The sequence below is a fragment of the Neovison vison genome, chromosome 9 (assembly GCF_020171115.1).
Source record: "Neovison vison isolate M4711 chromosome 9, ASM_NN_V1, whole genome shotgun sequence".
Lineage (NCBI taxonomy): Eukaryota > Metazoa > Chordata > Mammalia > Carnivora > Mustelidae > Neogale > Neogale vison.
In genome coordinates, this window is record NC_058099.1 from 27,067,239 (window position 1) to 27,081,445 (window position 14,207).

The 14,207-nt window shown below is 37.9% G+C and overlaps 1 protein-coding gene across 1 annotated transcript; it reads right to left on the minus strand.

The window, feature by feature from the left end:
• Positions 1-1,235: 1,235 nt before the first annotated feature.
• Positions 1,236-13,829, minus strand: LOC122917387 (protein NipSnap homolog 3A-like). The gene is made up of 6 exons (XM_044265224.1): positions 13,684-13,829; positions 10,347-10,557; positions 8,571-8,726; positions 6,044-6,193; positions 2,035-2,121; positions 1,236-1,942 (listed from the first exon to the last, which is right to left on the minus strand). The coding sequence occupies exons 1-6, from the start codon at positions 13,741-13,743 to the stop codon at positions 1,866-1,868; spliced, it is 741 nt and encodes a 246-aa protein (XP_044121159.1). The 5' UTR covers positions 13,744-13,829; the 3' UTR covers positions 1,236-1,865.
• Positions 13,830-14,207: the final 378 nt, after the last annotated feature.

Here is a 14,207-nt window from a genome sequence, read left to right on the forward strand (position 1 = left end):
AGTCATCCCCACATACATGGTATTTAAGCCTTTCGACTCAATGGGCTGACCTAGAGAGAACGAAGATAAGAGAACATTCCTGAGATCCTACCCACATCTAGAAGAGACGCCAGCAAAGGAAAGAGAGGGTCTGGCCGGTGAGGAGGATTATCTTGAGTATGATGCCATTTACTGAAGCTCAGAATCAAGTGTTTCAGGAAGGCAAACGTGGTCAGTTGTGTCCAACACTACTGAGAAGATAAGCAAGGTAAAGGCAGAGGAAATGACTAAATTTGGTAAGACAGAGGTCCCTGGTGACCTTGAGAAGACTCCTTTTAGGAAGCTGACAAGGATCAGGTTGAGGGAAGAGTAGGAGGTAAAGACGGGGAATATACGTCAGTCTACTGAGAGTTCTGCTTTACTGTGAAGCAGAAAACACGCCACTAGCTGATCACAAAGCTTTTTTCTGGATTCTTGTCTGTCAATAGTACAGGCTGCACCCGAACACCATCTCACCTTTCAATTTTTTTGTTATCTTTAACCCTTTAGACATTTCTTCTCTCCACAGTCTTCTGCTGTACTTTGTTTTCCAAGTTTCCCTTAAGACAGCTAATTCATGATTTACTATTTTATACTTTTAGAAACACAAATAAGGTAGCTCTAAATATAGACTTTCAAGAGAGCTTGTAATTACTAAACCTAGTTTTAGAAGGCAGGTGCACTCAACTAAAATGGAAATTAAAGGTGTTTCAAGAAAAACCCTAGGATCTGTGTGGTACTGAAAACTTTCTGGGATTATTATTATGTTATCTTCTTGGTGTAACTTAACATCTACAGTAAAGTTGTGAAATTGTTACTGTGACACTACCCTATAGCAACACAGTATAAGTTCTAGAGAAGATAGTATAAATATGAACACAAAAAAATCTGCAGAATGGGTATGTAGGCTTTTATTCAGGTAACCATTCTCATAACCATAGATTTTTTTTTTTTTTTAAAGATTTTATTTTTTATTTATTTGAGAGAGAGAGACAGTGAGAGAGAGCACGAGCCAGGAGAAGGTCAGAGAGCGAAGCAGACTCCCCATGGAGCTGGGAGCCTGATGTGGGACTCGATCCCGGGACTCCAGGATCACGCCCTGAGCTGAAGGCAGTCGTCCAACCAACTGCGCCACCCAGGCGTCCCATAACCATAGATATTTTTAAAACAAATAGCTGTCCCAAGTATCTTTGTTAGTGATCCAAAATGAACAAAAATTAACTGTTAAATGAGCACATTTTAGTACATAAAACAAGTCTTACAAACTCTTTAACAGAGACCTAATTACAGTATTTTCCAAGTTAGAGTGACTCATAATTAATGTGAAAACCATAATTAATACAGATGACACAAGTGATACTATACTTTGCCAAGGTAAAGAAATATATTTGATCTTAGATTCTAAAGACTCCCATTTGATCACAAAATAAACCTACTGAGAAAAAAAAATCTCAGAAAAAATTGACATGATAGACATTATATATAAATTTTATAATATCAGGTACAAAATGTAAAATCATTTGAATATAAAATATAAAAGCAAAGGGTTGTCAAAACAATATAAGAGATATTCTGAAACCAGTGAAAAATCAAGATCATCAAGTAGTAGCAACTATTTCTAATGTGTAACAGACACTGAAATGCCAAGGGGAAAAGGAACAGAACTATTTCCCAGGGTGGAGAGGAACAGGAAGGAAGCACAGAGCTGGCTTTAGAAGTGTAGAGACACAAAAGATTAACTTACCACCTTCTTCAAATACAAGTGAGAATCTCTTAGGAGAATTTAAGCACCATTAGCAGACACATCTTACAGCAGTTAATGTTACACTTTGTATTTCAATGGAAAACTATTTCAAAGGTGAAAATGATGTAGGAATCAGAAGCATATTCTGCTGAGACACGAGGTAATTGACACTCTCCCGAACTGGAAAAACACATTTCATAAGAAGGCATATAAAGTTATTGACCGAATCAAATTTGTTGTACGAATACTTCATGCCTGGAGAAATAGCTTACCAGCTGCCACAACCCTGGGATCCTCATGAGACCGATGTCTCCCAGCTGCACGACTGTCTGGACTCTCGTTCCACCAAAGAACGTGAACTGCAGAAATAAACCAAAAATGGCTTCTAAGGACTATGGCGTTACTACAAGAAATACAGAAAAAACTAACCAGAAACATTAAGTCTTGTTCTTTAAATCAAAATAGTGAATATCAAAAAGGTAAAATTAAGTATTTTAGTAGTAAGATTTCAGAGGGGGTCCGAGATTTGGGAGACAAATTTATAAATTAAATAAAACTAGTTTTATAGAAGAAGAAAAGAAAAGCTGGGGAAAAAAATAAGTAACACCACGAAAGACCTAGTCAAGGCTAGATCCAAGTTTTATGATTTCCTACCATGTTTTACTTTATTTAAAAAAAAGATTATAAAAAATGTTTATTACTGAAAATTTGGAAAATACAAAGAAGAAAATTAAAAGTAACATAATTTTAACAACCCATAGAAAACCTCTACTGATATTTAGTGTATTTCTTTTAAAAACATGAGTAAAATCAGATTAGGGTCGTACTGTATCTTATGCTTAGCAGTATTTTTTTTTTTAAAGATTTTATTTATTTGACAGGCAGAGAGGCAGGCAGAGAGAAAGGGAAGCAGGCTCCCCACTGAGTAGAGAGCCCGATGCGGGGCTCTATCCCAGGACCCTGAGATCATGACCCGAGCCGAAGGCAGAGGCTTAACCCACTGAGCCACCCAAGCGTCCCTGCTTAGCAGTATTTTTTAAAAATCAACAATGCTTATTGTTTTCCATGGCAGTAACTTTAATTTTTAATGACTATGTGAATTCCTTTTTATGTCACTATGTGACAACTTTTTAAATCCCAACGCTTTATTGCTGATTATTTATATTATTCAAAATATTTCAGGATCGTATAAAATACTGAATTTTTTAAATAATTAAACATAATATACATTAGTTGTGAAGATTTTGGAAAATGCAGATAAACAGAAAGCAGGAAATCATTTCTATTCTACCATCCTGAAATAACCACTTTCTGTTTTGGTGCATCTCTTTCTATATTTATATACATATGTATTTTTATATGTTTACATGTTTATATACATAAAGTGTGTAAACTATATAAGGTATAGGACCTATATGATGATTGCAAGTATATTACATACATAAAAACATGAGGTCATACCACATTGTTTCCAACATTTCCTTATTGTAAACAATGCTGACATAAACTTACTTAGAGCAGGAGCTGTATGTGTAGCTACAATAATAATAATGTCAAAGACAACTACCACTGACATTTTTGGGGTTCTTACTTTGTGCCAGGCTTGGTTCTAAGAGTTTTTCACGTATTAACTCATTTAATTTTCACAATAATCTTAGGGTATTATTATCCGTATTTTACCGATTAGCAACTTAAGGCATATAAGGTGAAGAAACTCATGTGATGTCACAAAGAGGGCAGGTAAGTGGTGGAGCTGGGATTTAAAGCCAGGCAGTTTGGATCTGATTTCCTCAATATGAACTCTAAAATTTGAACTGAGAGAACCAAAAATATTTTGTATATACTTCTACATGTACAGCATACGTATTATACACCATCCTCCAGAAATTATGTCCTGATTTATACTCAGCCTATTACTATCTCCTATGCTGAGAGGTAATTTAAGATTAAAAAGTATGCACACGTTTTCAGTAGTTTTTTCTTATAAAAGTTATAGATGTCCATTATAAAAAACAGACTTAATAAACATTAACCTTATCATGAATATCATTTACATCCTTTCAAACTTCTTTCCTATATAACCTAATACACTACACACCTATGCATATTTCCTAGAATATTGGCAAAAATAATTTAAAAATTAAAGCTTTTTATTTATATTGCCAAATCTTGGGAGGTTAAAGATTAACACAGTATGACTCTACACAGTATCTAAGTACTTATTTTTCCAACCCATCAAATGCTATATATAAATATGTCTTTATTAGGTAAAAATGATATCTCATTATTATCTTAATCTGTATCTTCTATAATATATACATTTAGTAGTCATGTGCATATCTAACTTTGCATAAGTCTTCATTTTTCTTTTTGCTTTTGAATTTCATTTATGGTGTTTTGGGGCATGCAGAAAGAGTGTGCTTTTAAAAATAGAATCAGGGGCACCTGGGTGGGTTGGAGCCTCTGCCTTCAGCTTGGGTCATGATCCCAGGGTCCTGGGATTGAGCCCTGCCTTGGGCTCTCTGCTCTGCAGGGAGCCTGCTTCCTTCTCTTGCTCTCTCTCTCTCTGCCTGTCTCTCTGCCTACCTGTGATCTCTATCAAATAAATAAAATCTTCAAAAAAATTTTAAAAAATAAAATCATTTATTGATTTTTTTCCTTTATTTTTCCTTTGTTTGTTTTTTGGTTTAGAGATATAGTTCTCATCCATATTATTAAACACATTTTAGGGGCCCCTGGATGGCTTGGTGGGTTAAAGCCTCTGCCTTCGGCTCAGGTCATGGTCCCAGAGTCCTGGTATTGAGCCCCGCATCCGCCTCTGCTCGGCGGGGAGCCTGCTTCCCTTCCTCTTTCTCTCTGCCTACCTCTCTGCCTACTTGTAATCTCTGTCTGTCAAATAAATAAATAAAATCTTTAAAAAAACCCCACATATTTTATCTGTTATTTTATACATTTATATTTTATTTTTAGTAATTCTGTAACTACGTTTTGTCTATAATTAAATCTATATAATCCATTTGGATTCCAGATTTGTATATGGTGTGAGATAGACATCTAATGATTTTCATAGTTTTTCTCCTCTTGATAAAGTTTCCAACTTAAAAATAAACTTTTTTGTATATTCTGATTATTTTCTTAGAATATACTACTAGAAGTTAAATTTCTGGGTCAAGATCAGAAGCTCAGCTTTGAGTGTGTTAGGTCTGAGATGTCCATTAGACATTAAATAGGAAGTTAAAGGGGCAAATCAATACGATGAGTCTTTCAAATATTTTATTAGCTATTCTTAGCCATTTATCCTTCCAGATGAACTTTACATACATTTTTAAGGGTTTTCCATAAAAAACTCTCTGAAATTCTGACTGCAGTAACTTTCCACTTTAAAAGTTAAATGCCCCATATATATGTCTTAAAAATAAATTCATGGGGCACCTGCCTGGCTCAGTCAGTGGAGCAAGCGACTCTTGAACTCACGGTTGTGAGTTTGAGCCCCACATTGGGCGCAGAGATTAAATAAATAAACTTTAAAAGTAAATAAATAAATTCAGGTATGTATATTTATCTGTAAGCTGTGTATAAATAAATTCAGGTATGTATATTTATCTGTAAGCTGTAACACACTGAAGTGTTAAGAGGTCATTATAAATCATGGACATGCATTATTTCTAGCATGTGAACATATCAACTAACATTTTGGTTTTCTTACTCCTATGTCATACACACACACACACACACACATATATATGTATACACACACATATTTATATGTATTTATACAAATACATACACACATATATGTAGATAACATATAAAGACCACAATGTTAACAATATTATCTCTAAGGAGGGGGAAATACTTTCTCCCCTTAAGGCATGTCCATCTATTTAGTATGTGCAAAAAATATGTACTACTTTTTCATTCAAGATGATTTCTTTACCCCAACTAATATTATTTTAAAAAGTCAATAAAAGTATACTTAGAGGAAAAAAGGATGAAAGAACAGATATTTTCTTGAGGCTCTTTGCAGTTTTTTAATCACTTTGATGAGTCATGGAAGGCATGATATTTCATTTGAAAAAGGCTTTATGAGGTATTAACATCCCAAACAAATAAGATATAAATCAGGTTTTTTTCAACCCTTCAAATTATTAAAAACCCTAAAAATTTGGCAATAAAAATTTAAACATATACCATAATGGAAAAAAGAGACAAACTGACCCAAAAAACTTAATAGATCACCAACATACTTTGTAGTTTCATAGAAGAAATAGACAACTATACCTCTGTTGAGTTCTCCATATTCTGTGTGGAAAACGCCAATTAGTTTTGAGTAGCCTAGATCCACATGGGCATTAATTGCCCTTTTAAATGCATCGCCCCATAGAGCTGGCCCACCGGGCTTCATCTGAAAACTAACCAGTTCGTAGACTCCTAGAGTAGGGAGAAAAATAGTTTTACAAAAGATATTCAAGAAGTTTCTAATCAGGTTAGGCCAATTCCACTGGAAGGCTAATCTACATACACCGATTTGGAAGATCATACACATGTACATGGTATGTAAATATATTTATGGATTATGGTATTAGTTTTCCTTGCTTTTATGTTTTGAAAGTCCTTGCCCAAGTTTAAGGATCAATTGTTAAGCTTATACAGAAAAACAAAAAAGGGAAGATCTATTAAGCTATTATCTGAGATTTTTTTTTTTTTTTTTAAAGATCTTATTATCAGAAAGGACGAATACCCAACTTTTGTAGCAGCATGGATGGGACTGGAAGAGATTATGCTGAGTGAAATAAGTCAAGCAGAGAGAGTCAATTATCATATGGTTTCACTTATTTGTGGAGCATAACAAATAGCATGGAGGACAAGGGGTGTTAGAAGAAGGGAATTTGGGTAAATTGGAAGGGGAGGTGAACCATGAGAGACTATGGACTCTGAAAAACAATCTGAGGGGTTTGAAGTGGTGGGGGGGTGGGAGGTCGGGGTACCAGGTGGTGGGTATTATAGAGGGCACCGATTGCATGGAGCACTGGGTGTGGTGAAAAAATAATGATACTGTTATGCTGAAAATAAATAAATGAAAAAAAAAAAGATCTTCTTTATTCATGAGAGAAAGAGACAGAGGGGGAGAACCAGCAGGGGGAGAGGCAGAGGGAAGAGGAGAAGCAGACTCCCCAGTGAGCATGAGCCTGCTGTGGGTCTTGATCCTCGGACCTGGAGATCATGACCTTAGCCAAAGGCAGATACTTAACCATCTGAGTCGCCCAGGTACCCCTGAAATATTTTTTTTTAAAGATTTTATTTATTTATTTGACAGACAGAGATTACAAGTAGGCAGAGAGACAGGCAGAGAGAGAGGAAGGGAAGCCGACTGCCTGCTGAGCAGAGAGCCCGACTCAGTGCTCAATCCCAGAACCCTGGGATCATGACCTGAGCCGAAGGCAGAGGCTTTAATCCACTGAGCCACCCAGGTGCCCCTGATATATTTTTAATCTATAAACTCTGTTAATAAAACAAATATTGAACATTTATAGAAGGGCTAGGATTTCTGAGCTCCCTGAATTTGCACTTTTGGATAAGAAATGAATAAGAAAAGCATTTTCTAATCTCCTGTATTTCCTCTTCTTTCCAATTTTGAGGGGAAATAATTTTTGTTTATATAATTTCCCCCTACAAGATTACATTTCTAATAGGAACAGATGATGGATCCAGTGATGTCTGAGTTTATGAGTAGGGGGGAATAAAAACTGAAACAACTGGAGGAAATAATTTTATCATTCCTAAATATCCAGGTAAATACTTGAAAAGCATTTTGACTTCTGATCAGAAGTATGGGGCAGGTAGAGGAAGAGGAACTAGGGGACAAGTAGCTTTGAGAAGATAAAGGAAACAAGCACAAAGTTATTAAAAAATTACGAACAACACAGAAGAAGAGAACCAGGATTTGACATTGTCTAAGAAGCCACTTAGTTTTTAGATAGTGCTGGAAGCCTGTGGAGAGGTCTAGGTGGATAAGGATTCAAATAAGACTTTTGAATCTCTTATACTCTAATATACACTACAAAGTTAGGAAAAATGGGGGAAATAAAATAACATTTAAGTTAATTAATACTTCTAAAAAATCTGACTTTTGTTTAAAACAATGTTAAGGTAAATGTTTCCTTAAATGAGCAAGAAAATAAAATCAGCAAGAAGACAAATCTTTAGTAATTATTTTCAAAGTGAGAAATAAAAGGAAAACAAAAATGTTAAATTACAGTAATATAGCTTAACAGTTTAATTTATTCCCCTAACACAGTCTTACAGGCAAAGATATCCCTTAATAATTTAAGATTAGCTGTAATTTGTGTTTAAAAAATAACAAACTATGACAAAATTTCATACATCATCTTTCACCTAACCCCCAAATTTTCAACCTTTACTCCCTGCGTCAACTTTTTATATTTATACTTCAATTTTAAGAGCTTTTCCAAACTGGGAAAAAAAAAAACCTTCATCATTCAGTGTTCATTGTTTTAATAAGCAAAGATCAAAAATTCATTCATCTCTATAATCATAATATATTCCTGTATAAAACACAGCATTACTTTTCCTAAGGGAAGTTTACTTTTTTAAGTAGACTCCATGCCCAGTGTGGAGCCCAACATGGGGCCCAAACTTACAACCCTGGCATCAAGACCTGAGCTGAGATCAAGAGTCAGATGCTCAACCAACTAAGCCACCCAGGTACCCCTGGAAGTTAAGTTTTTATAGCCTGAAATCTTTTTTCTCCATCAGAATTCAAAGTAATGAAGGGGGAAGGGTTTACCTTCTTTTGCAGGCTTTTCTAATTTGCACCAGGGTACCAGGTAAGTAATCTCGATCTCTTGTTTATCTGTAAGACCCAGATTTGGAATGAAAGATTGTTGCCATTCCTTATCCTTGGCCACAGCTTTCCGAACTTCGGTTCGATGGGCAAAATTATCTAGGGGAGGAAAAGGAGTAAGAAAAACAAAAACTTAATTAAAATCATCTCTACCTCTTTTGGATTTCATTCAATTCAGCAAATGTTCATGCGGGCCACTTAAGGACACTGTTCTATCCCTGGAGCTATCAACATAAATAGATGTGACATCTGTCCTGAAGTTTCTCATGGTCTAAAAGGGGAGTAGAAATTTAAACAACTAATGATAATGTCGTGTAGTGGGGTTTATCGGTTCTACCACTGTAGGTATTTGTGTGGCTTAGGTTAAGTTACTGAACCTTTCTGTTCCTGTTTCTTACTCTGTGAAAGGGAATAATGATATAGTATCTCCCTCCAGGGTTGTTGTGAAGAATAAATAAATTAGTACATGAGAGGGGCTCTAAGCAGTATTTGGTACCTAGACAGCACTCAACATGTATTAATTATTCTTATTATTTGAGGCATTTAAATGATAGTGCCCATTTAGAGAAAGACTTATTTTTTCCTTGGTGGTGATGGTGAGTGGTCAGGTCAATGTATACTCTGAATTAAATTTAACACAAATGAAAGGAAGATGTGCTTTTTAAGCCTCCTCCTCTTTGAACAGCTTCCAAAGAAAGAGTGCTGATTCTCTTTCTTAACATCACCATTCTTTTTACCCAGTATTTATTTCTCTTGTGTTTGTTATTTACACATTTACTAAACATTTAGGCCTAGTACCGCATTTACTACTAGGGTCTCATTAAAATTAATGGTAAAGGAGTTTTCTATGGTTTATATTGAGGATCTCAGAGCTTAAGTGAGTTATATCAGGATTTTTCTAATGATTTTTTTTTTTTTTTAAACAGGACCTGAGTTCACCGGTGGCACATTAAAGCATAAATTGTGTTTTAATGGGTTTATTCTATTACAATACGGGAAACCCCTAAACTAGGGCCATGGTAACTACGGAAGGACACTTTTCATAGTAAACTATCTAATGACTATTAACTTTTGGACACTGATGATCAAACACTAAATAAAGGTATTGAAATTCTCCAGATTTCATTAAGTTCTGACGTGGACTTCACAAAAATTAGACACTTGAGTAACAAACATTGTGGGGATTTGAGCAACCTGTTCTTCTTTGACTATTAAACCAGGGGTAAATCAACTTCAATATGCAGAGAACTCTGATTGGCTTTACTTTCCTGTAACAGCCCAATGATGGAGAATTTCCTGAAACCCTGGAATGCACAAATGATACTGATATGGTTTTCTCAATATAACAACTTATTAAATCTCAGCAGTGGGTGAAGCCTACGAGTTAATTATCATCCCCATCAACCTTTACTACTCCAAAGCCCCTACATATCTGAATTGTTTCTACCAAAATCCAGATATCCAGCCATAGCTTCAATAATAAGAAAAAATAACTCTACCTTCCTTTATGATCTTAACATAAGAATTTGGGCAAAGGATTGTTAAAGGTGTACGACTGGGAGGAGGAGTCAGAATTCACTTTTTGCTGCTGTTCCCCTTTTTAAAAGTTTATTTTAACCTGTGGGCATTTATACTAATTTAGATTCAAGAGCTAAGCATCAAGTAACATTTAACAGAATGAAAATCGATACTGAACCCCACAGCTGGAAAAAATCATACCATACTTCCAAATATGAAACACTTTATTCACTTGGCCTCCAAATTCTACACTCCAGAAGCCAACCAATTCAGAGTGAGCTGTCCGAAGATGTATGTTTTTCTTAATATTTTCCAGAAACTCATTCATCTTTGAGGGCTTAAGGCAATAAGTACGAAATTCATAGAATGTTCCATCATATTGTCTTGGGCCCGTAGCAAAAGATGAGCACATCTGAAGACAGATAAGGCAAGTTTAAATATTTTGGAAAAGTAGAGTTTATAGTATTATTACAACCATATCTGAATCTAGAAACAAAAGGCATGCATTAGATTCATAGTCCACATTTGTACTTCTTTTGTGATCTCTCCTTAGACATTTGTTTAGAGAAATGTCAATAAAAATAACCTTAATAATGCTGAACATATAGTTACTGTTTCTTAGTGGCGATCCACTGTTAGCCAATTTTCATGACATTTAATCATGAGAAGGCACAGAGGTCTTAATAAGAGTCCTTTACTCAAGAACTACAATTACGATTCTAATAAACTTGCAGATTATTTATTTAGCCAATATTTAGCCAATATTCCATTTTTAGTCAATACTATACAGGTCACAATTACACATTTAAGTGAACTTTATAAAATATGTGGGTGTTTTGGCAAGTAAAATGGAAATGTGTTTACTAGCAAAAAGCTCACTTTTAGGTTTTTCTTAAAAATAAAAATTGCTATTCACGTCAAAGTATTTCCCAAATCCAATGAAGCAGATCACTGGTAAAAAGATAGGAATGGACTGTTACTATCTATTCAACTGCATTTTAACATACTGATCGACTGTATGAATGCTGTGAAGGAAAAATCAATGAATTAGAATTGTCTGAATCATTATTAGGTTTAATTACAGATGCAATGTGAAGAAGGGCATTTAACTCATCCAATTTTATCAGATTGATGAAAATATCCCTTAAGAACCTTAGTTCTTGTTGTATTAGTTGTAGGCTACCCATATAAAGTTTTCTTCTAATCTAGGCCTCCAAGTCTGAATAAACTTAATTTTAGATAGGAAATGCCTCACTAGAGGGGTGCCTGGGTGGCTCAGTGGGTTAAAGCCTTTGCCTTCAGCTCCGGTTGTGATCCCAGGGTCCTGGGATTGAGCCCCGCATAGGGCTCTGTGCTCAGCAGGGAGCCTGCTTCCTCCTCTGTCTGCCTCTCTGCCTACTTGCGATCTCTGTCAAATAAATAAATAAAATCTTAAAAAGAAAAAAAAAGGAAATGCCTCACTAGAGATTATCCTGTGTATAAATACGTGTGCATGTGTATATACTCACACCCACACAGTCCTATGGCATTTTCATTTATAAATTCTTCTTACTGTAGGTTTGGTTATCATGAACCAGTTTCATGAAATTTTGTTTCATGAAGCTTATTAATCAAAAGCTTTGGTACAAAGCTATGGACAAATTTTGGGCTTATGTGACTACCTGGAATATCAAATGAAACCAGTAGGCTTCTTTATCTGACATAATTTAGGTTAAAACACACAGTTGTCTATGTATTTATGAATAATTTTGTAATTATAATTATATAATTGAGTTCTTTCCATTCATGTCTCCTGAGTTAGGTTCCCTACTGCCCAAGTGTCTAAGCTTACTTGGAAAGCAAGCATTCCCTCCAAAAACTACTGCAGATACTTCTGTTTTTGCTGGACATGCTTTTTGTGTCATTTTAACCACTTTTTTTTTTAATTTTTATTTTTAAAGATTTTTATTTATTTATTTGACAGACAGAGATCACAGTAGACAGAGAGGCAGGCAGAGAGAGAGGGAAGCAGGCTCCCTGCTGAGCAGAGAGCCCGATGCGGGACTCGATCCCAGGACCCCGAGATCATGACCTGAGCCGAAGGCAGCGGCTTAACCCACTGAGCCACCCAGGCGCCCCTTAACCACTTTTTAATATGAGAATGTTATCCAAATAAACAACTGCCTAGTATTATATTTCAAAAAGTATTATAAATAAAATATAAGGGAGCAGTGTGGTATTTATAACAGTTGCTTTTAAGTCATTTTTTCAGGGTATTTGTATTTGGAAACAAATATGTGGTCAAAGGCACGTATTTTTATTTTCCAAAGAAGAAACAGTAAGAAGGAAAAGCCCACGGATTGGAAAAACAACAGTGAGTGAGATAAATGAGTGTGCTTAAGGGGGAGGTGACTTTTGTTAAGGGCAGAAACTACAAGGATTCTGGGGGTAGGATTCATTAGTGTTCTAGTCTCCCTTATCTCCAAATAAGGGCTGATTTTCCATAGCACCGACTTCCAATTCATTTATGAGACCCACTGGCTGGCATTTAATAATCAAAGTTCAGAATAAAGTTGTCGGGAATAACTCTTGGCCCTGCCCCCGTAGAGTGAGAATCAGAAAACATTAAAGACTGGATTGCTAATCTTGGGTGAACAGGCCATCGTTGGTTCCTCGGTCTTCAGCAGACCGTCTGTCTCTAGAGTAGGTTCATTCCCTTCTGCTTGTCCCCTTCGAGAAAAGTACAAGCCTAAATATCAGAGGGGAAAAAAACCTGTAGATGTACAGAATAGGCCAAGCCCCGACAGATAAGGCTGAATCACAAAAATCGATTATGTACGTTTTTCATCGGAGGTTAAAGGAGGTTGTAATCATGTTTGCTACTCGGTTCCTGGCTTGGTCACCCCCCCCCCCCCCCCCGCAAGAGGCAGTGGACAGGATGTTCCACCACCGGCACCCTGGCCCATCTCTTCAAGGTTCTCTGCAAAATGCTTGGAAGTTACGGACGTTTCGTTTAAACACAGGGAGGCCGGTCGTTTTTTTTGTTTTTTGTTTTTTGCCAGGAGCTGGTTGGCCTATTTCTCCTCTACCTTAGGTGTAGAGGCGGCGGTGGCTTGTCAAAACAACAAAATCAATAAGAAAGGCTCGACCAGCAGGCACCGGGCACGGGCCCCAACGTGGCGAAAGCTGAGCGGCTGGGAAGCGAATACGGAGCACCCGGAGCTTCAGTAGAGTCCTCAGGGCCGCCTGGCACCTAGGCCACAGGCATCCTGCTCACGGGTCCTCGAGAGCTGGCCGGAAGGCGACACTGGCCAGCGTACTCTCCCCGACTGGCCACACCCTTCCACCCACGCATCCTAGAACGCCCAATCTCTGGGATCTGGGACCCTCTCTGGAATTTGAACGATCTGCGCACTCGAACAGACTGGGCGCATGCGCGGCACTCGCACGTCTGGGCGAGCGAACCCAGTAGCGCATGCGCGGCACCACTGCCTCCTGGGAGACATCCCTCCTGCCCCCCAACTAGGGCACTGTTGGGGCTCGTCCCGGCGGCGGGTACCTGAGGCGCGAGCGTCCGCGCAGCCAGAGCCCTAGTCAGGCCGCTTCGGAGGACGAGCATGGCGGGGCTTCGGGCGCTGGGAAGGACAGCAGCCGGTACTCTTTCTTAGATTCCTCCTGTTAGGATTTACCCGCCTGGAAAAGAGCAGCGACTAGACTACTGGCGGACGCAGGCGGGGGCGGGACTCGGCGGCTTCAGCTCCGCCTCTGGTGCCGGAGGCGCGGGCACCGCCCCGAAGGCTCGCTCGCTCGGTGGCCCCGTGTCCGGCGTGTCCGGGCGGGCAGTATCGTGGTCCTGGGCTTTTCCCCTCTGACACTCTTACCCCAACGTCAGAGGGGACATTTCTGAGCCCATCACCTCGTCTCCACGCGCAGCTGAGCATCAGTTCTTCAGAGTTCGTGTGCAGACTGCGAGTGCTGGCCCTTTGAGGAGGGCGTCTGATGCGTGCGCCCGTGATGCTGTGCGTTTAAAATCGTGGAGGCCTTTGCCGTGGTTCATCTTGAGTCGGGGTGATTGACGTAAAG